This window comes from Canis aureus, chromosome 18 (genome assembly GCF_053574225.1).
Source record: "Canis aureus isolate CA01 chromosome 18, VMU_Caureus_v.1.0, whole genome shotgun sequence".
NCBI lineage: Eukaryota > Metazoa > Chordata > Mammalia > Carnivora > Canidae > Canis > Canis aureus.
Genome location: NC_135628.1, coordinates 53,252,453 through 53,280,085, shown reverse-complemented (window position 1 = coordinate 53,280,085; position 27,633 = coordinate 53,252,453). Strand labels below are relative to the sequence as shown.

Here is a 27,633-nt window from a genome sequence, read left to right as displayed (position 1 = left end):
TTGAATGGGAGCCTGTCAGGCTGCAGTGTGGAAGGCGGGTTTGAGACGTGGCTCAGGCCAGGGAGGCTAAGGGGAGAGGCTGGTGGGCCAGGGAGACCAGTGGGCCAGGGAGGTTAAGTGACAAGGCAGGGACGCCTGGGTGGCTCAGTGGTTGAGCACCTGCCTTCGGCTTAGGGCGTGATCCTGGAGACCCGGGATCAAGTCCTGAATCGGGCTCCCCACATGGGGCCTGCTTCTCCCTCTGCCTGTGTCTCTGCCTCTGTCTCTCATGAATAAATAAAATCTTAAAAAAAAAAAAAAAAAAACTGTTGGTGGGGCCAGAGCAGGTCCGGACCTGACCCTGGACTCAGCTGGAGTGAAGGCTCCGGGCCTTGCATGGGGTGCTTGCTGGGTGAGGAACAGTTCCTGTTTGAAGGACCTAATTTATGGAACATCTTTGAGACCAGGCTGCAGGGAAGCTGGCCTCCCAGTAGTCTAGGGCAGTCTTCCAGAACACTGTTCACCTCCCTCTCCCCCCCAGCTCTCCCCAGCTGTCTAGGAGTCTGAGAACTAATCCCTGAGGCCCCTGGCAATGGTTCTTTCAGGTATCCTGCCATAATCCCAGACCCCGCCAAATAGGTGGTGGCCACCCAGAGAAAGCACGAGAACAAGAAGAGCTAAGCCTCTGCGACAGGCCACACTTTATTTGGAGTGTTCCACGTAAGCGACTCCCAGCAGAGCCGCCTGATATGTGCAAAAATCCCCCCAGAAAGCTGGGCCTCGCAGTGTGTAAAAAAGGCCCCTCATGGGGCAGAGCTGTGCAACTGTAAAAAAAAAAAAAGAGAGAGAGAGAAAGAGAAAGAGAGAGAGAAAGCAGTCCTCCAGGAAGCCTGGCGGGCAGATAGAAATCACTCTGGGCCAGGCCACGAGCCAGCACTGCTGCTGGTTCTGGGTCTGTTTTCTCCTCCGATTGTGCTTTCTTTTCCAAGTCCTTCACACTCTGGGGGTGGGGCCACCGGAGGGGCCAGACACAGTCCTTAGCAAGGTGGTCTGGCCGGCAGTGCGGCTTGAGGGTAACCTCTCTCACACACACGCAGACACCCCCAAACACGTGCTTCCCCACTGGCCTCAGCCCCACCGGAAAACTCGGGGCTTCCCTGACCCCTTCCCAACCCCCAGCCTGCCCTCATGTCACATTCGATGGGAGGTGCACTGCCCTGAGACAGATAAGGCCCTCCATCCCCCGGGGGCATGGCAGGGTGGGGAGGCCTTGCCCCTCATTTCACACCCCAGGGCAGGTGTTCGTGGTCTGACTCTGCGTGTGTGCATCTAGGGGTGTGTGTGTGTGTGTGTGTGTGTGTGTGTGCATTGGCTGGAGGTGGGGGCTGAGGCTGGGGGAGGCACTTCTGGGATTCAGGGCACGTTGACTTTGAAGGGGCTTCCAGGGACGCTTTCGTCGCCCCACTTGACGATGAGGATGTAGTCCCCTTTCTCCTTGACGGTGTAGGTGACGTTGTATACCCGGTTCCCCATGTGCTTCACATACACCTCCTCACAGGGGGTCTTGGGCCCGTGCACGCCCACCATCATCATGTTGGTGCCTAGAGAAGGAAACAGAAGGGGCTGGCTCACACCGGGGGCCTGCAGCCCTTTGGCACCTCACACCCGAGAAAACCACCCCTTTCCTCCCTCGCATGCCTGCTTTGCTGCAGTCCACAGTGAAGGAGTTCTTCTGGCCCACAAAGGCCTGGGACAGCCCTGGGCCCCGTGTCACCACCTTGCTGGCATCTGAGGAGAACTTAGGGATGGAGCTGTAGCTGGAGCCGCGGCTGGAGGATGACTTGGTCACGGTCTCCACCAGAACCGTGGATGTTTCGTGAAGGCTATGGCCTCCAGACAGCCGGGGACCTGAGGAACAGAGTGGGGTAACCACGAGTTGTGTGAGAGGCCTATGTCCCCTGGCAGCAGACCCTCGGCCAGCACTGACAGCCCCCATGGGCCACATCGCTTCCCCCACTGTGGCTTCCAGAGTTCCCAACAAGCCCTGCGATGTGTACCAGGTCTGGCTCATCCCGAGGTCCTGGGCCTCTGATGGCTCCAGCCCTCACCCTGGCTTGGTCTGGGAACCCAAGTCATAGGGTAAGAGTCTTGCTTTGAAAACAACACATATCCACATAATCCTTCAGTGCTTTGAAAAGGAAAGCTCGCTAAATATGTACTGAGTTTTGTCTTCTAGGAAGCCAGAAACACAGGAAGCCAGGAGAGCAGAAAGTTAAGCTAAAGCCTGGGAGCCACTGCAGGGAAAAGAGTAATCAACGGATGGATTTCAAACATGATTCTCCATGACATCACAGAATGGTGTGCTGTGGGAGGCCAGGTGACCTTATTCCTGGTTAGTTGCCCGTGGTTCCTGGGTTAGAACATGGCCCAATGTGAATGGCCACTGGACTCATCCAGGCTGGGCTGGAAGGATGCACCCAACCAGGGCACTCACCTGTGACCTTGGCCTTGAAGGGGCTGCCCACGATGTGCTGGGGGCCACCATACTTGATGGCAATGAGGTAGTTGCCAGGGGCCATGGGAGTATAAGTGACCACATGGCCCTCAGGACACTCCCGACAGTCTAGCTGCACCTTGGAGGGGCCGTCGATGGTGACAGACAGGGCCCCTGAGCCCGCATTCAGGGTGTTGACAATGAACTCTGATGATACACCTGGGGGACAGAGGCAGCAAGGCTGTAGGCAAGAAGGGCTTGGGGCCCAGAGCAGACCCTGCAGGGACTCAGTGCCCCAGGACAGGGCAGTGCAGGACCAGAGGCCGAGCACCCCAATAGCCAGCCCTCTTCCCCAGCCCCAGGCACTCACCAGTGGTGCCTCCCTCAAGCCCAGGACCATAAGCTGACACCAAGCCTGGGTCCCCTGCCTGGCTCTGTTCCCCAACACGGATCTTGAAGGGACTGCCGGGGATGTGGGCACCGTTGAACTTGACATCAATAGAGTGGACGCCGTTCTCATGGGGGATGAAGCGGATGGTGTGCTTGTCTGTGGGGCAGAGGGTTGGTGAGTGAGGCTTTGCTCTTCCCCTCCCCACTCCAGAAGGGCCGCACAGGGTGGGCAAGGCTGGGGCAGCTCACCGCTGTCCAGCTCAGAGACGTAGCACTCCTCCACTGCACCCGAGGGCGTGTGTACTCTAGCGTCGATCACGCCCCGAGCACCATTCAGCTGCACCGCGAAGGAGGCTGGCTGGTTCACCTTGAGCCCCGTCTCCTGCAGGGGCCACAGAGGGTGCTCAGACTCCTGGGCAGGGTCTGGAGCACCACTCTCTGCAGCCCGACACTGCTCTCGCTGCCCGCCCAGCCTGAGGCTCCCAGCCCCAGCCTGGCCCAGCTCAGGAAGGTAGTCAACAAGGCTATGGGAGCTGGGAGGCAGGGGCTGGGCCTCTGGCCTTGGCGCCCACCTGGCTGTGCTGGGCACTGTGGGGGAGGAGATGCCGTACCCTGTTCTGGCTGAGGAGGTAAGGTTCACACGATAGAGGAGGCCAGTGCTGTATGGCCCAGAGGCCCAGACAAGGAAGGAAAATGTAACCTAGACTGGCCTGGGGGTGCTCCCCAGAGAAGGTGGGTCAATGGGAAGGACTAGGAGAAGGAGTGTGTGATGATCCTGGAGGTGAGACATGGCGCCCCCTGCTGTACAGATACTGGGAGGGAGAGAGATTTCTGCTGACTGTCCTTACTGAGGTCACTGCTAAGCTCCTGGACATGTTGACCTGCCTTCGACTCCTGCCCATCTCTTAGGATGGCAGAGGGACCCTACCCCTGGGCACATACCTGCAGGCTGGTGACGGTGAGGCGGCGAGCGTCATCTGAGAGGGAGGCCACAGGCACCACAAAGGGGCTGTCTGGTATGTGCTCGTCATTGAACTTGATGGAGACCTCATAGTCACCTGGGGAACGAAGGCTGGTTGGCACAGGCCCCTGGATGGCAGGTGGTAGGGGTGGAATCACCCACCCACCTCATCCCAGGATAGGCACCTTGGGTCCAGGGCTCAGGTCTGGAGAGAGACTCCCATCCCCAGGGGGTGTGGGGGTAGAGGGAGATGGGGCAGAGAAAGAGCAGGGACCCATCTGTGCTCTGGCCAGAATGCCAGTCTGAAGGGTCAGGCAGGCACAGCCTCTGCCTCCAGCGTGGACCACTCACCTGGTTCCTGAACAACATAGGAGACGCCACAGGAGCCATCTTTTCGGTCTTCAAAAGCAATCTCCGCCTTGCTGGGTCCCTCCACAGCAATGGACAGGCCCCCGGCACCTGCTTCTCGAGTCCAAATGCTGAACTCGGCTGGGGACAGGGAAGCAGGGCAGAGGCAGCTCTTTAGCACCACTGCCACCCTGCCGGCTGCCCTGGGGCCACCGCCCCCCCGCCCAGCCCCTGCCCCTCACCTGGCACACCGGCCACACCTCGTTCCAGTCCTGTGCCACCAGCCCTCACTTTGTGGGCACCACCTTCACCCAGTGGCCCCACAGTAAACTGAAAGGGGCTGCCAGGCACATGCTGACCACGGTATTTGACAGTGACTGTATGGGGCCCCATCTCCTGGGGCACGAAACGCACACTGTATGCGCTGTCTTCTCCCTCAACGATCTCTGCGGCTTCCATCTTGCCCGATGGGCTGGTCACCTGTGCAGTCATGTCCTGAGAACTGGCTTCACCTGCAGGAAGTGTGGATTACTGTCAAGGTGAAACTGGGGCTGCTCGCAGCCTTGGACGTTCCCTCCCTCCTCAGTAAAGCTTCTTCCTCCACCCAGAACACCTGCTGCCCGTGCCCTCCCCACCCTGTCTCACGGACCAGAAGGCCCGGTGCAGCCATGCTTACCCTCCTGCTGCCGAGTGATGCTGCCGAAGGAGCCCAGGCGCTCCCGGCCCAGGAAGTCTCCGAAGACAGCAGGGAAGGGATCTCCACCCACCTGGGTGGACTCCTCCACCCGCACCTCGCGCTTGGTCTCCCCACCCCGCGTCTTGCTGATCTCCGTGCGCTCTGTGCGGGTGTACGTGTGGCTGCTACGCGTGAAGGTGCGCGTCAGGCGCTCCTGGGCAGACACCATCTGGAACCAGTTCCCTAGGAGACACAGAGCAGCAGAGGTGAGTCGGAGGCCCCGTGCCCTCCCCAGAGCCCCGCCCCAGCTCTTCCGAGTCACACCTGGGATCTTGAGGTTGAGGTCACAAGTGCTGCCGATGGTGGCGATGGAAGGCGCCTGTCTGCGCCGGGTGATGCTTTCCTTCATGCGGCCTTCGCCGGTAACCTTCACAGTGAATGGGCTTCCTGAAAGAGGGGAGGGGGGCGATAGGGTAGCTCAGACCACTGGCCTCACAGCCTCTCCCTGCCCAGCCGTGGCCCACAGCTTACCAGGCACGTGCTTGTCAGCAAATTTGATGTTGATGATGTAGGTGCCAGGCTCCGTGGGGCAATAGGTGACTTTACATGTACCGTCTTCCATGTCCTCACAGTTGATGTCCACCTTGCTGGGGCCTTCAATACTCAGCCCCAAGCCCCCATAACCTGGCAGGAAACCAAGGACCCATCTCCCTCAGGCCCTGCCACTCTGCTCTCCCTTGCCCACACTACAGGCTCTGTCTGGAACAGGTGGCCGACGCGTATAACAACGAGTAATGAAAGCTGGCTCTGCAGGAGGAGGAGTGGGCCAGGTGCTGAACCAGAGGACCAGGGATGGGGCAGTGTAGAAAATTCACTGGAGCCTAGGAGGCCTCCTCCCCCAGAGAGGGAAGGTGAGTCAGAAACTCAGGACAGCTGAGCTTTCTCTTACATTTGAGAGAAGTGCATAGTCCCCCAAATGGACCCCGGAATGTGAATCCCAACAGAGATGGGGGCCAGGAAGTCCAGGGAGGAGGATGTGACTAAGGAGGCCCTGGGCAGGAAAGTTCAAGTCCTTGTTAGAAGCTCCAGCTGAAACAAGGGGTCCCTGGGGCAAGAAGTACCTGCATTGCGAGTGTCCACGATGAACTCCGCCACCTGGAAGGTGTGTCCCTCAGACAGGCCTTTGCCCCAGACCCGCACCTTGCTGGCGTCCCCAATCTCAGATGGCCCCACCAAGATCTTGAAGGGGCTGTTGGTGACGTGCTTGCCACTCTTGCGCACGCTCACCACGTGCTCCCCAACTTCCTTGGGGGTGAAGGAGATGCCTGTGGAGAGGGGCTGGTCAGGCACGGTGTCCTGAGCCTGGCAGAGCACCCCTTCCTGACTCCTGTCATGCCTTCCTCCTCCTGAGGTCCCTCCCCACAGCCCCATGCTCACCAATGTGCCGGTTGGGCAGGCGCTTTAACAGGCAGGGCTCCTCATTGCCGGAGGGGGCACGGATGCTGGCGGTCAGCAGGCTCAGGTCACTCTCAGTGATCTTCAGTGACACATCCGTGGAGGTGCCCACGTTCAGCTGTGATGTGCGCATTGAGTCATCACCTGGTGGGGGAATTTGACATGTCAGACTGTGAGGACTCCAGACAGGCCATGTCCTCTTGGCTCAGGAAACCTCCTAGCAGACCCCACTGGACTCAACAGATGGGACCACTCAAAGGGCAGAGGCCCAAGGCCCAGGACAGCACAGTCTTCATTCATGTGTTAGCCACCAAAGATTACTGGTGGGTCCAGGACCCTGGCTGCCCCGTGGATGCCTCAGGCCAGAATGGGTTCAATCCCTAATCCATATATTTTAATTGCAAGTCGTGGTTTCATGACACTGAAACACTAGGCTGGACTGGATGATGTAGACCGTTGCCTTCCATGTGGCTCTGACCTAGTTGCTTAGCCTCTCTGGGCCTACTGATCTATCAAAAGAGATTATACCCTAACTTCACAAGTTATTTCAATACTAAATGAGATGATGTATTTGAAAGCATGTGGGGTGGTTGGATACTCCTCATCTGCTATTGACAATGGAGTGTTCTATTTGTCCAAACAGACCTCTTTCACCCAGAGAGGCCCCTAGTCTAACGCCCTGGGTCAATCAAACACGCTGGGCTTGCACATCCAGCACGTGCCGGGGCTTGGCCTGTAGGCCTGTGTGCCCACCCCTGCCCCACCTGTGATCTTGGCTGTGAAGGGGCTCCCTGGGATGTGCTTGTCATCAAAGCGCACGATGATGCTATAGTCTCCGGGCGCAGTGGGCAGGTAGGACACGGTGCAGGTGCCGTCCTTGTTGTCCTTGCAGGTGATCTCAGCCTTGGATGGGCCCTCCACAGCCAGGGACAGACCCCCTGTACAGGGAGGTGGGGCTGAGCTCAGATGTTCCTGCCCTCAGCCCTGCACCTGGCCTCCTACCCCAGCCCTCTGCCTCCCCAGCACTCACCTTCCCCAGCATCCTTGGTGACAATGGTGAAGGTTGCCGGCTTGTTGACCATGCCATGGCTCAGGCCTGGCCCATAGGCACTGACATGGCGGCTGTTGATGGCGTCCACGTAGAACTGTAGGGGACTTCCTGAAAGCAACCGAGAGAAGGGGCGGTGCCGGTAGTGAGGACAGGAGCTACCTGAGCCCACCTGTCTCCCACGTGACTCCCTGACTTTCTCTGTCTGCCATGGGGCCTGATGCAAGTCTGCCTCCTACTGAGATAGCAGCCTCCTCGAGGGCTGGTGTGGCATCTGCAAAGAGCAGGTGCTCGAGGGACGTTTGTTGAAAGAAGGCAGGCAAGGATGAAGTCACCGTGGGTTCCTCTCAGCCCAGCCCAAGCCCAGCCCGGCCCCAACTTACCAGGGATGTGGTTGCCGTCATACTTGATCCCCATCTGGTGTAGGCCTTTCTCTGTGGGTGCATATCTCACCGTGATGGTGCCGTCCTTGTTGTCGGTGATGTTGGGCCGGGCCGTTTTCCCAGAGGGCATCCGTACCTCCCCTGCCAGGTAGCATGGTTATTAGGGGACCCCGTTTTTTCCCACCATGCCCACCCCTTTCTTGCTGCCCTCAGGCACCAGGAGACAGCCCGGAGCGGCAAGATGAAGCCTGCACTGGGATGTAGGAGCCTCGAGTCTGAGTTCCAGCCCTGTCCAGCTTGGCTATGTGACCCTGGGTAACTCCCTTCCCCTCTGGGCCTGGAAGAAGGTGACCCCTTCCCAGGCAGCGCAGGACAGTACCTGTGAGTTCCCCTTTCTGCACAGTGAAGGGGATGACCAGGTTGAAGGGCCTCAGCATGGATTCCATTGGCTCTGCAGGCACCACTGGCTCCTCTGTGGCCTGTGTAGGGGAAAGGAACGGTTGGCCAGGGAAGGTGTGGGGAGCCTAGCCTGAGTCACAACTGAAGTCGGAGAAAGTGAGGAAAGAACAAGATGGTTAATGGTGAAGCCAGAGTGGCAGGAGAAGTGTGTCAACCGCAAGAGAAGAGGTGCTCAGCTTGGAGGCCCATCTGCCCAGATTGACACCCGCTTGCTCCCCAAGATGGCCCCCCCAAACCATGCCCCAGCCCTGGCCACAGAGAACTAGAAGGAAGAAGTGAAGGAGCAGGGGGAGGGCGAGGCGTGGCCCAGGTGGGAGGCAGCAGTACCCAGTGTGTGGGGTAGGTGCTGGGCCGGGGCAGCTGCAGCACGTCAGCAGGCTCCTCCACGTGGGGCATGGGGTCACACGCCTGGGAGGCAAGGCACGGAAAGCATGGGTTGTGGCAGGCCAGTCCACACCCGCCAAGAGACCAGGAGCTAACTCTGAGAATGGCCCAGGGACCTGCAATTGGGCTACCCCTGGGGCGGGATGGCTATTTCATGAGCTTTATCCTCTGGAGGGCTTCATCATCCTGCGGGGCCACCCTGAGGGGATGTATAGGGACTGTGGGCCTGAGGGTCAGTGAGGTGAGTTCTGACCGACCACTGGAGGGACCAGAGACAGGGGCTGTGCTCAACTCCCAAGTTGGAGGGCCATGGGGAACCAAAGGCTTGACTCCAGAACACTCGGCCCACAATTCATCAGACATGGGGATGGGTTCTGGGATTTCTTGCTGCTGCTAACCAAAGGCCCGTCTCCTCAGCCACTGCCCCAGGCCTTGGAACTTACCAGTACATGGAAGGGGCTGTTGGGGATGTGCTCGCCTCCAAAGCGGATGGTGATGACGTACTTGCCGGGCTCAGGTGCTGTGTAGTAGATGTCAAAGGTACCATCGTGGTTCTCAACCACGTCCACGTCGAGCTCCGCCCCATCCGGCGTGGATACCGTGCATGTCACCTTCCCCTTGCCTGCTGCCTTGGCATCTACTGTGATCACGGTCTCCTCCCCGATCTGGATGCGGGGTCCCAGGCAGGCACCTGCCACCCAGAAGAGCCAGGTTGAGGGTCTATGAGGGCTGTGCCCAGTCCCTCTCCATTCCCAGCTGCCCCTACCACCTCAGCCCATGGCAAGAAGAGAAAGGGCACTCACCCAGGCCATGGCCTCCAATGGACACTGGAAACAGAGAAGAGTGTGAGGCCACACAGCCATGGGGAGGAAGAGGGGGTGGGGGATGGGGGCAGATGAGGTGGGCTCTCTGACCAGCAGTCCCCTAAGGACTGGGCCAGGGACCTGGAAGAGCTAGGAGGGGGCTAGGAGGGGTGCTCCATGGTGAGCAGGAGCAGAGTACAAGGCGGGGGGTGGGCACCCACCTGTGACAAGACACTTGCTGGCATCCCCAGTGGGCAGGGCATGGATGCGGAAGGGTGAGTAGGGGATCTCGTCGCCACCATACTTGATGGTGATGGTGTACCGGCCACTCATGTCTGGCAGGTAGGACACGGTGTATGTGCCATCCCCGTTGTCTCGTATGTTGGCCTTCTTGGGCTTTCCCTCCGGATCCTAGGAGGGAAGCAGAGGTCAGGGCCTGCCTGTGCCCAAACCCTGACCAGGGAGGTGAGCTACACACAGACTCACCAGGATCTGGACGGTGAGCAAACCCTCGCCAGCATCCCGGGCATCAATGGTGAACTCCACAGGCAGGCTGGCAGGGATGCCAGAGGCATTGAGGCCAGGGCCACTGGCCCGCACCTTGCTGGCATCGTGGGCAGGAAGCACCTTGATCTTGAAGGGGCTTGAGGGGCAGAAAGGGTGGACAGTTGGCTGCAGGTCCGGGGGGTGTGCTCCCCACAGACAGAAGCAGGAGGGAGGATTCTGCAGGGCAGAAAGGAGGGAAGAGCCCACATCCCCAGTTCTGTGGGAGGATAACCTGCGGGGTTACCCGCTCATGATGGACTCAGAGCATTTCTGCATTCCCCGGAAGATGCTGTGGTCAGTTTAAAGAGGAGGGTGTGGAAAGCTTCCTTCTCCCACCACCTGCTTTTTCCCAAGGCACTAATTTTGTGGCTATGTGGCAGGAAAGCCTGACCCAAGGAGAGCCCCTGCGGCTGAGCGCCTCTCTGGGGTTACAGGCAGGGAGCCCCAAGGAAGAGTGGACTGGGGGGCTGAGATTGAGACAGGTGAGGCCAAGGCAGATGGGAGGGGCACCCCCAGGACCCTGGCAATGGCCTGCAGGTACAGCCCCCATAGCAGGGCCCCAGAACTCAGGCTCAGTGTGTGGGAGCCCAAAAGTAGTTCTCACCTGCGTGGCACCTCCTGGTCAGCATACTTGACAGCTACCGTGTAGGGCCCATCCGTGGCTGGGGTGTAGTGGACGGTGTGGGTGCCACCTCCATTGTCAAGCACCTCCACGGGCTCGGCCACACCTGGACAAGGTAGGCAAGGTCAGCAGAGAGCCTCCTGATGCTCCATCCTACCGGCTCTCCTCCCCCCACCCCCACCTGGACATTCTGTACCTGTGGGGCCCAGCACGGCCACTTGCAGTGGGGCCCGGCCAGCTTGGCTGCAGTCCACTGTGAAGGTCTGGGGTACCCGGGCCCGGACACCGGCCCCCAGACCTGGCCCTGAGCACTTCACCTTCCCAGGGTCCACCACGTCCTTCACCGGCACCCGGAAAGGGCTCCCTGCAAGGAGGAGGACGTCAGCCCCAGCCCACCTGCCTGGGAATATCTTGGACACTGAGGAGGCAGCTAGAAGGAGGTCTCTGAAATGCCTCAGGGAGGCCAGACCAACATGTGCAAATGCTTAAGACCTTGCTAAGAAAATGTAAACAGGAATAAACAAACTTGGCTGCAGACAGCGACGGGGCAAACCTCATGCGTAGGGCCACAGGCCTGGAAGAATTCCTTCCTAAATTAAATGCTCGAAATGCATCTTAAAAATAAGATCCACTTTTGATGGTGTGAAATTAGAAAAGGTCAAAAAAGTCCAATTTCAACATGCCCAAGCTCTGCAATCATAGAAGACAGAACGTGTGCCAGCAGCTCAGCCCTGCAGGGGAGCAGGAGAGGGTGCAGACAGAGCAAGAGGGTGTGAGAGGCGACCTCGCTGAGCCAGCAACAGGGGCCTGGACTGGGTCTGAGCGACTGGACCCCTGAAGTCTCGTGCTTCAGGCGAGGGGCCAGGACACCAGCTCTGGACTTGTGGGCATGAACTGGAGGGGCCATCTCGTCCACAGCAAGCACCGCCCTGCTTCTCACGCCCTCAACACCACCACCCCACCACCCCACCCGCAGCCTCACTGCTGCCTCCCCCAGCGGCCTGCCCTCCATGCACACCTGGGATGGGCCGCCCCCCGAAGGTGATGTTGACGTCATAGTCTCCAGGGGTGAAGGGGATGTACTCCACGGTACAGCTGCCATCCTTATTGTCTTTGCAGGACATCTTGGCTTCCGAGGGGCCCTCAATGGCTAGGCCGAGGCCTCCAGTGCCAGCTCCCCTGCAAGGTGACACACTTGTCAGCTCTGCTAGTGACAGGGAGAGGGAAAAGTGGCTGACTGGGGTGGGTGGAGGAAGGAGGGCAGGCCACCAGGGGGCCAGCTGAGGAGGGAGGAGCTACAGGGGTTGACGTGAAGCACTGCAGGAGGTTTGCTCCTAGGTCACCCTTGAGGGGATGTGATGAGGCTCACACAGAGGGACAAAGGAGAAGGGCACATGGCTGGGTCAGGATGGCCATGCCTCAGGGGGCAGATTAGGAAAGGGGGAGGATACCTGGTCTCCACAGTGAAGTGGTTGGCCTTGTTGACTAAGCCACTCTCCAAGCCTGGCCCGAAGGCCCGCACTCGGGTGGGGTCACAGCCCTCCGTCACGCCCACTCTGAAGGGGCTCTTGGGCACAGCTACGTCGTCATACAGCACCTCCACCAGATGTACGCCTGGAAGCCGGCCACACACAGCAAGTCAGGGTGTGCACAGCCCCCGTGCCCCGGCTGCACTGAGCAAGCAGTGATGGGAGCCCCACCGTTCCCCCCTCAGCCCATGCTCTCACCCTCTTCATAGGCGGTGTACTGCACTCGGTAGGTGCCATCACCATTGTCCGTCACATAGGTGTCTGTCTTAGCACCCGAGGGGTTGAGTACACGCGCTGTCACGTGGTTCCCACCAGTGGCTGTTAGGGATCTTGCATCCACAGTGAACTCTGTGGTCACCTCACGCAGGACACCTGGGTCCCAAGAGAGGCACAGTCAATGTGGGTCAGGGACAGCTCTCACATAGTTGCTCACATCTCCACTCTCCCTAACTCCCAGGCTGTCCCTCCTATCCTCCAGCTACCTCCCCGCCTGAGCCCAGCCACCCTCTGCACCCCTGTGCACTCCAGGCCCATCTCCCACAGCCCCTGATTTGTTCCCATCACCACCCTGTGACACTCTGTTCACATCAGATGTCCCACAGTCTCAAGGGTGAGTCTGGATCTTCTCTCTCCTATACCTTCCACCCCCACGCCTAGCCAGTGGCTGGCCCCCAGCAGGTGGCCACTCATATTACTGAACTGAGCTATATTTACTGAACGGTCTCCTAACCCTCTACTCCAAAACTTTCCCTCTATACTCTCCACAGTGTGGATTTTTCAGGTCAGGGACATGATCCAAGAAAGCTAGGGTCTCCTCAGAAAGATGCACACAGGCAGGCACAGGTTTGCTACAGGAGCAGAGAGGCAAAGCTCCATGCCCAGCCTCTGGCTCTTGGTTCCTTCTCTGGGGTATCTGAGCCCTAAGAACTCCAGGCTGCCCCCCAAGCCCTATTTTCACCCAGCCCTGGCCCTCCCTAAGCCTTCAGCCCTGCTTCCCTCCCTCCTGCTGATGCCCATGGCTCCCTGACTGGCTCCTTCCTCTCACTCACCATGAGGCTCCACCCCGGGCCCTGAGACCTTGATTCCACTGGTGTCAATAGCAGGCTGCACGTGGACGCGGGTGGGGAATTTGGGGACAGGGTGCCCGCCATACTTGATGGTAATGGTATAGGTGCCAGGAAAGGCTGGGCTGTAGGTGATGTGGTAGGTGCCGTCTGCGTTGTTGTGGATCAGCACCTCAGCCTTGACACCGGCATCCGACAGGATCTCAATGGTCAGCTCAGCCTCACCCGCCTCCGAGCAGTCCACAGTGAAGGTGGCTGCCTCGCCAGCCTTGCCACGCTCCAGGCCAGGCCCACTGGCCCGCACCTTGCTTGGGTCAAACACGGGCCGGATGGTGGCCTTGAAGGGTGAGCCTGGGATGTGGGCTTCAGCAAATAGGATGTTGATGGTGTACTCGCCCGGCTCCGTGGGTAGGTAGCTGACAGCACATGAGCCATCACCATTGTCCTGGCACTCGATCTTGGCTTCGCAGGGGCCCTCTACAGTCAGCCCGAGGCCGCCGGTACCTGCCCCCTTGGTGTCAATGGAGAACGGTGCTGGGCTGCCTACCAGTCCACCCTTGAGACCAGGGCCATAAGCACAGACCTAGGAAGAGGAGCAAGTATATGGGTTCCTGATATCCCATGGTTGGTCTTCATGGCTCCCTACCCAGCTAAGCACCTTTAAATGTAGCAGCTACTACAGACTGAGTCCTTATAACAATTCCAGATGAGGAAGTGGGGACAGACAGATTAAATCATTTGTCCCAGTTAGTGAACCTGGAATGCAAGCCCAGTGCAGTCAAATACCACACTCTTAATAACTAAGCTGTCTCAAAGGCAGGCCCTGGGATGGGGGAATCACTTGGCATTGGGTCCTTGGCTGCACTCACTCCAGGTGCATGGGTCTTCTAGCCTCTGCCCCTGTGATTCCTCCATCTTCCCTGTAAACCCCCATACCCCAGCTCCCTCCAGCTGCCATCTCTTCACCTTGGAGGGGTCAGGGGGCAGGACACCTTCCACAGCAAAGGGGCTGCCAGGCACTGGGTGACCATCGTAGGTGATGTCCACCTTGTAGGGCCCCTCCTCAGGGGGCATGTAGCGCACAGCCTGGGTTTCAGCTCCACCCCCAGGCTCCACCTTGCAAGGGATGGGTCGGCGAGAGGGTGAGGTCATCCGCACATCCAGCTGGCCCTGACCGCCAGCCCCACGTGTGTTCACAGAGAACGCCTGTTCTTGCCCCACAGCCACCTCTGCGGAGAGGGCAAGGGACACAATGAACAGAGACTCCAGCCCATCCCACAATACCGGTCACTTCCCAAGGCAGCTCCTGTCCCACTTACTGCTGTTCAAGCCTTGAACTTTGACTTTGCTGAGGTCCAATGGGGGTGCCACATTCACTACAAAGGGGCTCTTGGGGACAGGGTCCCCACCATAGGTCACTGTCACAGCCATGTTGCCCTGTTGGGTATGAGAGGAGGTCAGAACTAGGTGGGTTAGACATAGCCTGGCAACACGCCCTTGGCCAACATGGACTTGAGGCCCAGAGGTGCACAGCCAGAGAGGAGGGGTGGCAGGAAAGGGGCCAACACTCAGAAGTGGCCCTAGGAGACTGGAGAATGGAAATTCAGGACCCTATCAGCCAGGAATGGTGAGGTGGGGTGGGGGGACACACCTGCTGGACAGCTGTGTACTTGACAGTGTAGGAGTAGTCATGGTTGTCAATGATTTCAAAGTCCCGCACAGCTTCGCCCTTGGCAGCCCCAGCAAAGTGCACATCCAACTTGGCCTTGCCGGCTCCCTTGGTCAGTACCGTGAAGTGAGTGGGCTTCCCAACTTCCACACCTGGGGAGCCCAATCAAGATGGCAGGTGAGGGCCTGGGGGACACCCAGCCCCACCTCCAGCCCAGCCCCGCACCTGCCCAGACACCTACCTGTTCTGTTCAGCCCAGGGCCCTCAGCCTTGACCTTGCTGGCATCATGGGATGGGTCCACCTTAATATGGAAGGGACTGGCAGGGATCTCCTGGATGGGAAAAAGACCTGGTGAGGATAGGCAAAGCCAGCTTCTGAAAGAGTCCCCTTTGTTTTTTCTGAAGCATGCTGCCTGCACACAGAAGTCTCGATCGATGGCTGCAAAACTGTCCCCAAATGACATCATATCAAGCTGCTGGCTTAGACATGGAGGGTATAGGCTACCAGACTGCCACAGGCCAAGGGTGGGGTACCTGGTTGGCAAACAGCACCATGATGGTGTAGCGGCCCGCTCCCGGGGGTGTATACTTGACTGTGAAGGTGTCATTGTCATTCTTGATGATGTCAAAGTCGATGTCAGCTTCTGCAGGGCCCACTACGCCAGGGGCGCACTTGATACCGATACTCACATCACCTGAAGGGAGGCAGGCACAAAACCGTGAGTGGGGTCTCAACAGCCTCACCCACTTAACTAGAACTCTGCCCAGAAACAGAGTGGAGCCAGAGCAGGAGCCCCACCCCAGGCCCCTGCCCCCACCCCAGCCACAGCTGGGCGCACCTTGCCCAGCCTCACTGCAGTCCACGGTGAAGTAGGTAGGCTCGTTGGCCTTGAGGCCTGTCTTCTCCACGCCTGGGCCATACACCTTCACCCGCTCAGGGTGGCTGCCTTCTCCCACATTTACCTGCAGGGAAAGGGGTCAATGCTCAGCACAGTGCTCCTCCCACAAGGCCGCTTTCCTCAGCACTACCAGGCCAGCCTTAGTGGTACCGATCTTAGCCTCCATGTGGACAGTGAGGTGGGGAGCAGGTGACAAGGGCCCAGGGACAACCAACATCTCCTGTGCAGGGTTCCACCCTCCCCTGGGACCCCAGCGGCAGGAAGCAAGACAGGAGGACATACCCGGAAGGGGCTCTTGGGCACGTTGACACCTCCCCAGGAAATGATGATGGTGTGTTTAATGGGCTTGGTGGGCACATAGGAGCAGCGGAAGGTGCCATCGCCGTTGGGAATGACCATGATGTTGACAGGGCAGCCATCAGCGTCCTGTGGGCATCACCAAGCGAATCTTAGAGTGCTCAGGCCTCCTCAGAGCACTGGCGCCCTCTGCTGGCCTCCATGCCCTCCTCACCCACCGCCTCTGACCTCAGGCCAAGGGAGCTCCGCCCCACGTGCTCTGGTGGTCAGGGCCCCGCCCTGGGAGCCTAGAGATCTGGCTCTAGGCCATCTGTGTGGCCTGGCCTCCCAGTTAAGCATCTGAAATGTGTTAGTGGGGGAGAGGTTGCGCTAAGTCACTGTTTCTAAAATTGAATAGTGAACATTTTAAAGAAAAATTATCCTCTTGGACCCAAGAATACATTCATTAACTTCTAGAGGTTAGTGGCTACCAGTTTGAGAAACTGATTTGGGAAGCCAAGTCTATCACTGGCTTGAAAGATAATCAAATAATCTTTCAATTCAAAATTATTAGTACAACAAAATACACTTTTGGTAAAATATGCTCTAATGAATTCATCAGAAAACACAAAATTTTGTTTCCCATAGTTCTCCTGGATCCATAAGAGTCAGTCCTGCCATGCTACAATTTCCTCTGCCTCTCACCTGCCCCCACCTCCCAGGGCTCCTGCCCCAGGTGATGGGGGCAGCAGGACTGGGCAGTAAGTACCCCACCTGGGCATACAGATTCAGGTCTCCCTTGCCAGCGGCACGAGCATCAATGGTGAACTCCGCAGGCTTGTCCACGATGCAGCCTGTGGGCTCCAGGCCGGGCCCAAAGGCCTTCACCTGTGTAGCGGGAGGAGCAGAGAGCTAGGTCAGGGCCTGGAGGAGGGCCCTCTCCCCCAGTTCTGGGCCCTTGTGCAGGCGCTGGGACCCACCTTGTCTGGAAAGCAGTCGGGTGCGGCTGGCTGGATGTGGGCAATGAAGGGGGAGTCTCGGATGTCCTCATCATCACAGATGACATGCACAGCATACTCTCCGGGCTCTGTGGGCCAGTACCTCACATCGCAGGAGCCATCCCCCTTGTCATCACACTCAATCTTGGCCTGCGAGGGCCCCTCAATGGAGAAGCCTGTGTGCAAGGTACAGAAGATCAGAGGGCACGAGAGGCAGCTCGGACACTCAGGCAGGACCCCTATGTCCCACTCCTGATACTACCCAGCATTCCCACCCTGTCCCCAGTCACTTCCCAGGTCCCTCCATCACACCACTCCCCAGCATTCCTAGCTGCTACCACCCAGCCACTTACCCAGTGTCCCCACCTCCGTGCCAATGGCCTCCACCACAAAGTCGGCTGACTTGCCCACCTGGCCAGTTTTCAGGCCAGGACCCCAGGCCCGTACCTTCTGTGTTCCTGCCTCTGGGCTCACCTGTACCTCAAAGGGGCTAGGCAAAGAGGGATCTGGTGTCAACGCCAGGAAGTACCTCTGCTGGGGGTAGCCCTCCTCTCTTCCCTCACAGTTCCAGGCAGCCCAACCTCCCTCCTCCCACCCTGTGAGGGTCCCAGACAGGAAGGCATAGAGTGTGCCCGGTGCTTACCTGCGGGGGATAGCATAGCCGCCCCATGTGATGGTCACCACGTACTTCCCAGGCACCACAGGGTAGTACTCACACTCGAACACACCATCTCCAGCCTCTCGCACCTTTACTGGCTCCTCTGTGCCCTCTGAGGAGATGAGAGGTGGAGAAGGGGGTGTGATCAACAGTTTGGGAGTAACAGTTCCTCCATCCCTCAAGGAGCCCTCGGAACCCAGGTCCAGCCTGAAGGCAGCACTACCAGTGGGCAGAACTGAGATCAGGCAGGGATCACATGTCATCCCTGTGCCTGACACCTGGGGTTGCACGTAGGGTGAAGAGGATCATTCCTGGCTTGCAGTTGGGAAACTGAGGCAAGAGAAGAGACGATGGGTCTCTTTGGAGCCTCTCCAGGGGGGCATGGTACTGCTGTCACTGCCCTGAGGGAGCCAGACCTACTGGCCGTACTTCCTCCCTGCTCTCCCATTCCCCAGACCCAGGCCCTGTCACTCACTTGGCCCCTTGACTGTGACCTTGAGCTCTCCGCTGCCGGCACCCTTCGTGAACACCTTGAAGTCAGCCACCTCTTTCACACGCACACCCTTGGGCTGCAGGCCCCGCCCAGAGGCACGGCAGGCATTGGGGTTACAGGCTGGGGGTTGGAGAGAGAAGATTACCGAGGCTCTGTCTCAGGCTCCTCACCACTCATCCCCTACCTCCCTGGGCATAGTCTTCCTGACCCTCACAAGCACAGGGCTCTGCCCTCATGCATCTTCCCCCTGTACTCCCTGGGGCCTCTGACACAACCGGGGCCTCTGAGAGCCAAGCTGGACAGCGAACCACTAGCAACCCTTCTCGCTGGGCTTCTCAGAGTCCGTGGTGCCTGGGACAAAGATACAGCAGAGCCTGACAGAGAGTGGGGCAGAGAGAGATAGGGGAGGGCCCCAGACCACCCCAAGGCACCCACCTAGAGCCACCTGGGCCTTCTCAGGCAGACCCACCATAGTGGCTTTAGGACTAAGTTATGCCACGAAACACTAACATGGCCTCAGAACAAGAGATACTCAACATGAAGCCAGCCACAGGCAAGGCAGGGAAATCAGCCTGCCATGGAATGCTACCACTGGCAATGAACCCAGACCTGGTTTCTAAACACAGGCCAAAGAATGGTGATCTCAGCAGAGAACCCAGTGGGGGGCCACAGACTAGGCAAGGACATGTACTCCTGGCCTACCATGGAACCTGGGCCCGGCCACATAGCACAGGTGAGGCCAGTTAGCCATGGACATGCTGGCCGCCTCCGCCAGACAGCACTAACTTGGCACCACTTTCTTGGCCTGGTGGATGATGTGGGAGTGGGCGAGTGATGGCAAAGGTTCTGAGTGGCAGAGAGAAAACTGGAAGGAGGAGTCACCACCTGAGGGCCTGGGCTATGGGTGTCATCACATGTGCCCCTGCAATCCTTCCAAGGTGGCACCTGTCTCATATGCTTTCCTATGGTCTCCTGACCCTCCCTGGGAGTAATGTGTGGAGAGATGATCGGGATGAGATCTGTCCAGAGCTACCCACATCCTCACCACGACTATTCTATTTTAAAGCTTCAGCTGACTCCCTGGATCGGGTCCTTCATTTCCCATAAACCCTCAGACCCAGAATGTGGTGGCAATTCTGTGTCCCGGCCTCAGTGAGGGTGACTGTGGGGGACAAAGGATCTTTACCTTCTGCCACATGGACGGGGAAAGGACTGCGGGCGATGGGGGCACCAGCAAAGGCCACATGCACCGTGTGGGGCCCCTCCATCACAGGCCTGTACGTGCATCGGAATGTGTTGTCACCCTTGTCTTCCAGGGCCACCTCCACTGTGTCCCTCCGGCCCTGCGGGTCCACGATCACCACGGCAACATCACCAGTCCCAGCCCCTGCCAGGCACAAAGGCTGTGAGTGCTTGGGATCTGGACACACACAGCTGCTCAGGATCCCCTTCTCTGGGACTGCCCACCTCTCTGCCCCAGGCCCCCATCTGCATCACCCCATGCAATTGTGGGCTGCCTGCCTGACATCCCCCTGGGGCCTACCCTTACCCGCAGTGTAGATGTCAAAGTAGGTGGGTTTGTTGGCCACATTGCCCATGGGCTCCAGGCCAGGGCCACGGGCCGACACCTTGTTGGCATCCCCCAGGGCCATGCCCACGTTCACCTCAAAAGGGCTGCGTTCGATGTTCTGGCCAGCAAAGAGCACGGTCACCTAGAGTCAGGGGACAAGTGTTAGCTTCTTAGGGAAAGCAATTCTGAGAGGGGGTGGTAGGGCAGGGCAGAGCCAAGAATGGGGGGAGATGGGCTGCTGGGTGTGCTGGGATGGGGTGGGGTGTGGGCAAAGAGGGGTCCACTCAACCAGGGCTAAGGATGAGAATGGAATGGGGAGGGTCTGCAGGGAGATACCTTGTGCAACCCCGCAACCTTAGGCACATAGGAGACAGCATAGGTCCGGTTCTTGTCATTGTTGGGAACCACCTTGGCCTATGGGGAAGGGAAAAGATCAGAAGTCACAGCACCTGACAACACCCACGGGGATGCCTCCCCCAGTCCCCAGTATAGCAGCTGGTTCTGGCAGCCATCTCCAGGCCATTCCTGCTATCAGCCTGTGGTCTCTGGTTGCAAGCCCATGCCAATCCCTCTGGTCCCCAAAGGTTCTGCATACCTCCTCGGTGTGGCCCTCAGGGTCCTCAATGTAGACCAGCACCTCACCCACACCGGCATCCACCGTCTGAACAGTGAAGTGGGCAGGCTGCAGCACCGTGTTGCCGTGGGGCTCAATGCCTGAAGGACAGAAGGCAGAGCCAGGGTATTTAGGGGACCCATCCAAGGACGTACCCAGCTGCACCGGGTCCATCCAATCCCAGGCCCTCAACACATACCAGGCCCGTAGGCGATGGCCTTCTTTGGGTTCAGCTGCTTAGAGCGAACAGGGGCACCAGGCTTGAGTTTGGCCTTGGGGAACTGGGACAGGTAGGTCATGACAGAATGCTCATCCACGTTGGGATCCACAATCTCCTCAGGGGCAATCACCTGCCACAGAAAGGAATGGAGTCACAGGGTGCCTGCCACCTTGCAACCTTATTTCTCTCCCACGTCCTGGCTGGGCTCCTTATAGACCCAACCTCCCTCCTGAGCCCGCTGGCCCCCCTTCTCTGCCCTCACCCCATTTACTGGTGTACCTGGGGCACCCCGAGCCAGTCGTCCGCCTGCTGCATGGCCTCCCGGGCGTTCTCCACAGGCTGGTTGGGGTCCCAGGCCTCCCAGTCAGGGCAGAGGCCTGGAAAGATGGTAAATGGAGATGGTGACTTGGGGGGAGTAGCCAGTCCAAAGGCAGAGCATTTCCTTGTCTGACAGCCTCGCAGGCTGTGAATTCACATGCCCTGCTTGAGGCCCCGAGCAGCCAGGTGCCTCCTGACCACTTACATTAGGGCGCATTGGCTGGGATGCCCATCACTGTTGAGAGGCACAGCAGCCCTCCCTAGCACCAACAATGAGATCTTTCTGCCCTGGCTGACGCAGCCTGGCACCAGCCCTGCCTGTCAGCCTCCTGCCTGCCTGGGCCCCAGTGCAGACCCTGTGAGGACACCCCCATCCCGTCCCTCCTGCCTTGTTCCTGCTGTCTTGGGGGTGCACAGAGGAGGTGAGAGGCCCCATCCTGCATAAGCCTGTCCCCCAAAAGGTCTCCTCATAGCCACCCTCAAGTCCTAGACCTCCAAGCACTTCCCACATCAGCCTTAGGGCATAAGACACCCTCTCCTTCCTCACTGACCACTTGGGGAAACTGAGGCACTTAAGGGCATGTTTTGAGAGAATGGGTTCTCCTCTGTGGACACCCAAAATCCAGCCCTCCTAATGGGAAGAATGCTGAGGCAGCCCCAGATCACTCCCGTCAAGGGGTGCAGAGGTTAGGGGGTACTTGGTCCAGGCCAAAGCTGGAGGAAGGGTGATGCTCATTGGTTGGGAGGGGGCTGGCTCAAAGGCTGGAATCCATGACCGCCGGAACAGCTGAGCTCACTGCTGGCGGCCTCACCAGCTGTGGGCAATGGCTCAGCAGCTGGGAATGCTTCCCAGGCACTGGTGCCCCCGCCTCCCACCCCCTGGCTCCCCACCCCCTGCTCCCCGGCTGACCCTAGGCTGGGGGAGGATCCTCCCAAGGGGCCAGCGGGCAGAGCTCATCCACCTATCCGGGTTAGAAAACGACCTATCTTCTTGGGAGGTGATGGTCAGAAAGGGAGCTGCCTATGGGACAGGCACTAGTGCGCTATGCCTCAGTCTCCTCGCCCTGAGCTGTTCCCACCTGACGAGGCCAGGGGCTACAGCGAGAGAGGGCAGGGCTGGGTCACCTGCCACTGGGCAGTGCCACACCAGCCTCAGCCCCTCCTCAAACTGATCTCAGGGTCTCACGAAGAAGAACCTTCTCAGGACCTAACTCCTGGCCTTCTTGCCACATTTCTGTTCTTTCAGCTCAGCAGAAACGGTACCCATGTGGCAAAGTAGGAAGTTCATGGAGCAGGAAGTTGAGGCCTTGGGCTCTAGTTCAGTTCTGCCACAAATAAGCTGTGTGGTCTTGGAGAGGTCACTGGCCCTCTCTGGACCTTAGTGTCCTTGTCTGTAAAATGAGGAATTCTGAACCTCTTGAGGCAGCTGCAGGATCTGGCACAGATCAGAGAGGGCCTGCTGCCAGCGATGATTCTCGGCTGGAGCAGGGGCAAGCCTCACCGGCGCTCCTGATCCCCCAGCCCTGAGATATGCATTCTGACGGGCCCAGGCCCCAGCACCCCCAGCGAAGGGCTCCATGATGAGCCCTCTGGCCCACTCACCAGGGGCGCAGTTGTCCACCAGGGCACCCAGAGCCTTGCCGTCCTGCCAGTCACGGTTGAAGTTAGTGATGGGCAGTTGGGGCACCTTGTTCTGGATCCAGCCGAGCAGACGCTGTTTGGGCGTCTGCTTGCGGGCGTCCTCATCATCCTCATCCTCCCACATGGGCATGGAGATGGAGTAGTGCAGGATCAGCGTCCAGATTAGACCCAGGATCAGCTTCAGGTTCCCATCCACGATGGCCTTGCTGTCTGCAGAGCAGAGAGAACAAGCTGGACTCAGCAAAGGGGCTGCCCTGAACAACTCAGCTCCTGAAGCTGCTGCTAGAGCTCGGGGGATCAGAACTCCTGATTCTGGAACCTGCCCCCTTCTCTGCCTACCAAATTCTCACCCTCCCACAATGCCGGACCCAGAGGACTAATGCATTTGTTTGGGTCTCTCCCCTGGAAATGAGGTTGCTTCCCAATGTGCCTCCACAACAGGTGCTTTCACCTGAGCAACAGTGCACGCATGGGCCTCCATCAGGCTACAAGCACCTGGGCAATTCTCCGGGATTGTGAGCCTCTTGGGGACAGACGCTGTTTTGTTTCTTTTTTTTTAAGTTTTATTGAGGTACGCTGACATACAACAAACTGCACATATTAGAGCATACAACTGGATAAACTTTGACGGCACGTATACAACCAAAAAGCCATCACCATGTCATAAATGTATCCATCTCTCCCCAAATTTCTTTGCATGCGCCCCTTTGTGACCCCTCTCTCTGCCCCTCCTTATCTCCTCTTCCCAGGCAACAACTGGTCTGCCCTTGGTTACTATGGATTAGTTTGCATTTTCTAGAGTTCTATACAAATGTAATCGTATAGTATGTACTCTTTTCGTGTGGCTTCTTTCACACTAGACGCTATCTTACTTCTCTAGACTCTGTAGAACTTGGTTGGGTCTCAATAAATACTGGTTGAATGGGTGAAGATTTTAAAAACTGAATTTGGAGAGGAATAGAACTAACCTGGTTCCAGCCAAATTTTCCTCTGAACACCATAAAAGGCTTTTGGAACAAAGTTCTGGAAGGAGGGAGGGGGTACAGTGCAGGCTTGAGTAAGGCTTGAAAATCATGTTTTCAAATGCTGGTGGGGCCAGTAGGATTTCACATGAGCCAGGAAGAATGTCACCCATGTGGACTCAAGTCTCAGAAGCTCAGACACCGCACCCATCCCTTCCTTTGAGGAATACCAGAACAGGTCCCCCAATATTTGGGGGGCCTAGTTCACCTTCCACAGCCAGAAAGAAATATCCAGGTCCCAAGGTGACCTGGAGTATAGATCTTTGCAAACCAGCTTATTTATAAAAGACAGCACACGAGTGAAATCCATCAGCTTCCCTGAACACCACTTTTAGGAGGTTTGGCGGGCAGGGAGACTCAGCCTTGTTTACTCGTGTTGCCTGAGAGATAGGAGAGGGTGGGGCTGGAGCCACCCCTCCCCCCCTTACACATCTTTTCCTCCTTCTCTAGATCTTGGGAGAAAGCAGTTAGGAGACCAAAGACCTGGGGAACTCCAGCATCCTCCACCCCATCCCACCCCCACCAGCCCCCAGGAGGGAGAATCTCAGCCTCCCTGTCCCTGCGGCCTCCAGCTCTAGCCCCCTTGGCTCCCCCACCCTTTCACTGATTCATCCTTCCTTCCCCCGCAGCTCCCCAGCCCGCCCCCTCTCCCCCTGGCTCCACCGCAGCACAATGGTTTGGCAGCTCTCAGATTCCATGACACACTCCCGGCCTCCCGGTGCTCCAGTGCACTCTCTCAAACACTCGGTCCACAATACTTTCACACAGCCTTGACACCCAGTGCCCCGCAGCCTCTCACCACCCTGACAGCCTCCAAAGCCAGTGCTCACACACCCAGAAGTGCTTCTTGCAAACTAGAGCCAGATTCCTGGGAGGGAGGCCCTGAGGTTGCCGGGGTTGGAGGGGGTGTCATTCATATTTGCTTCAGGGAGAAGTTTCTCCCCAGTAACTGGCCCTGGGCCAGACAGCAAGTGGTCCACTGCAGCCTGGGGCAGGAGAGGGGCCCCGAGTCCTGCTCTGGAGCAGTGACCTTCCTCTCTGAACTCCCCCCCACCCCCAGGCCAGGCAGAAGAGGGAGAGCTCCAATGGAGCCAGGCTTCCTCCCTCATTCCCTGAGCCACCACTTCTTCTCCAGCCTGGGGACACCCCCAAAGGGGTGGGAGGAGCCTGAGAGCCAGTCCTTGAGGCCACCCCAGGCCTCAAGTGAAGGGGGAGGAGAGAGAGCCTGGGCGAGGGAGGTGCCGGCACAGCTGCTACCCCCTCCAGCCCCTCCCTCAGCTGTTGGCTCTAGAAGGAATAGCAACTGGGGAACAGCTGCGGCACAGAGCTGCCTCATTAGGCCTCTTTGTTTGGAGGGGCTGGGGTGGGGGGGCGCCGGGTCGGGGTGTTGGGGTAAGGGTGCAAGGCTCCTTCAACCCAGGCTGAGCACCCCTCCTTCAGGTGTACTTCTCAGCTCCCACCCCACTCCTAGAAAGGGAAGTGGGGAGACTTTTTGACTCCCTCCCAGGTGCCCAGATGCTCAATTTCAGTCCTGAGACAATGCCCAGAGGAGGCCCCTGGACAGCCCCTTCCCACCACTAGGTGGGCCAGAGGGAACAAGAGGAAGCAGAACAGCCAGCCCTGGTGGAGAATCCCTTGACATCTCCCGGCTGGGGTGAGCAGCCCTGCTGCCGGTGCCCCCTCCCCTCCACCCTCAGCCTCAGGCCTGGCCCCAAATTGCTGACAGCTTATCTCATCAGCGCGAGTGAGCCACTTGGCCCAAATGGGGAACAGTTCCCCTTCCTCTCAGCGGGAACCGAGGAGTGTCCCTCCCACCCCCAAACCATCTTTTGCTTCTTCCCCCTCTACTCTGAGCCGGCCCCTCTACAGCTGAGCCAAGGGGCTGGAGCCAGGCACCACCATGGGGGAGGGGAGAGGTGCGCTCAGGAAGGATGAGGCCCGGAGAGGGGCTGGCCACCCCCGCAGTGGGGAAGGGAGGGCAAGGCTGAGCAGTTTCCTATAAAGCTCTGGTAAGGCCCCAGGCCCTGCCCTTGAGACACCACCTGGGACAGTCAGTCCTGTGGGTCAAATCCCAGCATGCAGGGGGATGACAGCCCCAGGACTGACTTGTCTCTGCCCCCCCACACACACACCATCTGACCCCCCCAACACACACACACACATACACACACACTCATGTAGCCTTTAGCCCCACTACAAACACCAGGGGCCCCTCCCCCACTCCCTGTCCTCAGGCTTGTCCTTCTGGAAAGCTCAGAGACATCTGCTGTGTCACGGAGGCAGGGCTATTTCCAGGCCAGAGCGGGTGGGGTGGGGGGGCAGTATTGGGGCAGGAGGGGTAAGGCCTAGAGAAAGGACTGGACAGGGCAAAGGGCCCCGGACTGACTTCAGCTGCTAATTCAGGAGGCCGAGAGAAGCCCTGAGGGACAGTGGGGGTGGACAGACATTCAATTATCTAGAGAAGTCTCTGGGGTAGCCTGGTGGGGAAAGGCACTTGACTCCATATGAAACTCCTCTTCTGGGGCCCTGGAGTGCACCCCAAGGGGCCCTTTCCGGTAAATCATGGCAAGACTCTTAAGAGCTTATCACAGGGGTTGGGGGTCTTCCCTGGGCCCTTAGCCAGCAGGGAGCACAGCAGGGCTGGGAGGGGAGGAGCAGCCCCTGGCCACTCAGAGCCCACCCCCAGCTCCCTAGCTCCCTAGCTCCCAAGCCTGGAGTGCCTCCCCACCCCCACCAGCACTGATACACCTTCCAAATCTGGTTACACTCAATGACTTCCTCCCTTCTACAGTCCTTCCCCTCCCTCTCCTCAACCCAGACCTTTAGTTGCAGCCAATGGGGGCCAAGCGGGTGGGCTGGGGCCTGGCATGGACTTGGGGGAGCACCCTCCCAGGCCAGCTGAAGCTGGAGGTGGGTAGGCAGGGGTTAAGGTTCTCTGCACTCGCTCAGTGCCTTTTTAGGTTTCTGAGGCTGGGCTCTGCCTGCCCTGGCCCAGGGGCCTGAACCCAGCTGCTGAGCACATGCCTGTGGAGGGCCCCCGGCCCCATGCCTGCCCAGCCACCAGCTCTCCCTGCACCTCTCAGTCCTCAGATGGGCAGTGGCTGGGACCTGCCTTCAGTGGGCTCCTCCTCCGGTGGGGGTGCTAGGAGGCAAAGAAGCTATTTGCTTTGTTTAGGGAGTAGACACCCCCAGGAATCGGTAATGGGCACTGTCCCTGTCTTCTCAAGCACTGGGCTGGGATGGCCCCATGGCAAGAAAGGGGACAATGAGGAGAGGAGGGTTGATGGGAGTGTGTGCGGGAAGGCTGGGCTGGAAGACTTAAGAACGGTAAGGTCTGGACTCCCCCGGACACCCCCCAGATGCCCCTATAAGGACAGCCCGGTGTGCAGGCAGTGCCCGTGCGGCCTGCGTCGAAGGGCTGGGAAGTCCCTGTGCCTCCCCGCTGTGCCGGGGTCGCCCCCTGCCCTAGCTCAGCTCCCCGCGCCCACCAGCACCAGCACCAGCACCAGCACCAGCACCAGCACCAGCACCCGCGGCGCAGCCCCCAGGGCCCGCCCATCCTCAGGGCGCGTCCCCCTCCCGCACTGACCGATGGACACGAGCTTGATGTGCTCGCGCTCGAGGAACTCGAGGGCCACGGACACGTTCTCCAGCTTCATCTGGCGGAAGTTGGGGCGCGGGTGGAACTTGCGGTACATGCGCTTCTGGCTGAGCACCTCGAGCAGCGCGATGAGGCGCAGCCCGTCGCTGAGGTCGCGCTGCAGGTCGGTCAGGCGCTTGCCCACGCACTTGAGGTGCTCGTTGCACCAGCGCGTGAACGTGTTCTGCTGGATCTTCTTCCACGGCGCGTCCTCCGCCAGGTCCTTCTCCGTGGACGGCATGTCGTCCACCTCGTCGGCCAGGCCGAGGCCCGCGGCCTCCGAGTAGCCGCTGTTGTTCATCATGCTGCGGCGGGCTGGGGCGGGCTGCGGCGGGCTGCGGCGGGCGCTGTCGGGGCGCGGGACTCGGCCGCTCTGCGCGGCTCTCAACTTCTCTCTCGAGCGCGCCCCGGCTGGCGGGACTCGCGGGCCTCCTCGGCTCCTCGGCCGCGCTCTCTCTCGGTCTCCCTCTCCGGG

General features: G+C 59.0%; 1 protein-coding gene and 1 long non-coding RNA gene across 6 annotated transcripts; one reads left to right on the top strand and one right to left on the bottom strand.

The window, feature by feature from the left end:
- Positions 1 to 299: 299 nt before the first annotated feature.
- LOC144289054 (uncharacterized) lies at positions 300 to 9,264 on the top strand. 2 transcript variants are annotated; one of them, XR_013357120.1, is made up of 3 exons: positions 300 to 5,114; positions 5,601 to 5,759; positions 7,948 to 9,264. It is a non-coding gene; the product is annotated as an uncharacterized LOC144289054 (long non-coding RNA). The 2 variants fall into 2 exon arrangements; XR_013357119.1 differs by lacking the exon at positions 300 to 5,114 and having other exon boundaries at positions 5,142 to 5,759.
- Positions 658 to 27,633, bottom strand: FLNC (filamin C). Of its 4 annotated transcripts, XM_077857277.1 has the most exons (48): positions 27,108 to 27,632; positions 22,458 to 22,706; positions 20,817 to 20,914; positions 20,517 to 20,667; positions 20,300 to 20,418; positions 20,041 to 20,118; positions 19,684 to 19,846; positions 19,321 to 19,521; positions 18,117 to 18,254; positions 17,627 to 17,753; positions 17,337 to 17,473; positions 16,966 to 17,159; positions 16,760 to 16,873; positions 15,992 to 16,135; positions 15,650 to 15,773; positions 15,345 to 15,505; positions 15,052 to 15,142; positions 14,793 to 14,962; positions 14,461 to 14,578; positions 14,108 to 14,370; positions 13,127 to 13,724; positions 12,276 to 12,449; positions 12,000 to 12,162; positions 11,567 to 11,727; positions 10,745 to 10,912; positions 10,531 to 10,654; positions 9,867 to 10,023; positions 9,602 to 9,791; positions 9,381 to 9,404; positions 9,021 to 9,268; positions 8,521 to 8,601; positions 8,114 to 8,213; positions 7,735 to 7,875; positions 7,334 to 7,462; positions 7,068 to 7,241; positions 6,286 to 6,447; positions 5,970 to 6,173; positions 5,380 to 5,532; positions 5,173 to 5,295; positions 4,849 to 5,091; positions 4,415 to 4,684; positions 4,176 to 4,313; positions 3,806 to 3,921; positions 3,113 to 3,245; positions 2,844 to 3,020; positions 2,474 to 2,692; positions 1,678 to 1,887; positions 658 to 1,580 (listed from the first exon to the last, which is right to left on the bottom strand). In XM_077857277.1, the coding sequence occupies exons 1-48, from the start codon at positions 27,460 to 27,462 to the stop codon at positions 1,393 to 1,395; spliced, it is 8,163 nt and encodes a 2,720-aa protein (XP_077713403.1). In that variant the 5' UTR covers positions 27,463 to 27,632; the 3' UTR covers positions 658 to 1,392. The 4 variants fall into 4 exon arrangements, with proteins under 4 accessions (XP_077713403.1, XP_077713404.1, XP_077713405.1 ...); XM_077857278.1 differs by lacking the exon at positions 9,381 to 9,404 and having other exon boundaries at positions 27,108 to 27,633; XM_077857279.1 differs by lacking the exon at positions 8,521 to 8,601.

Excerpts from the sequence above, each read along its gene's own strand:
- FLNC (XM_077857277.1), bottom strand. The coding sequence starts at position 27,462 with ATGATGAACAACAGCGGCTACTCGGAGGCCGCGGGCCTCGGCCTGGCC. Across the intron at positions 3,922-4,175 it reads CTATGTTGTTCAGGAACCAG|GTGACTATGAGGTCTCCATC; the intron begins GTGAGTGGTCCA and ends TTCGTTCCCCAG. Across the intron at positions 3,246-3,805 it reads TCACCGTCACCAGCCTGCAG|GAGACGGGGCTCAAGGTGAA; the intron begins GTATGTGCCCAG and ends TGGCCCCTGCAG.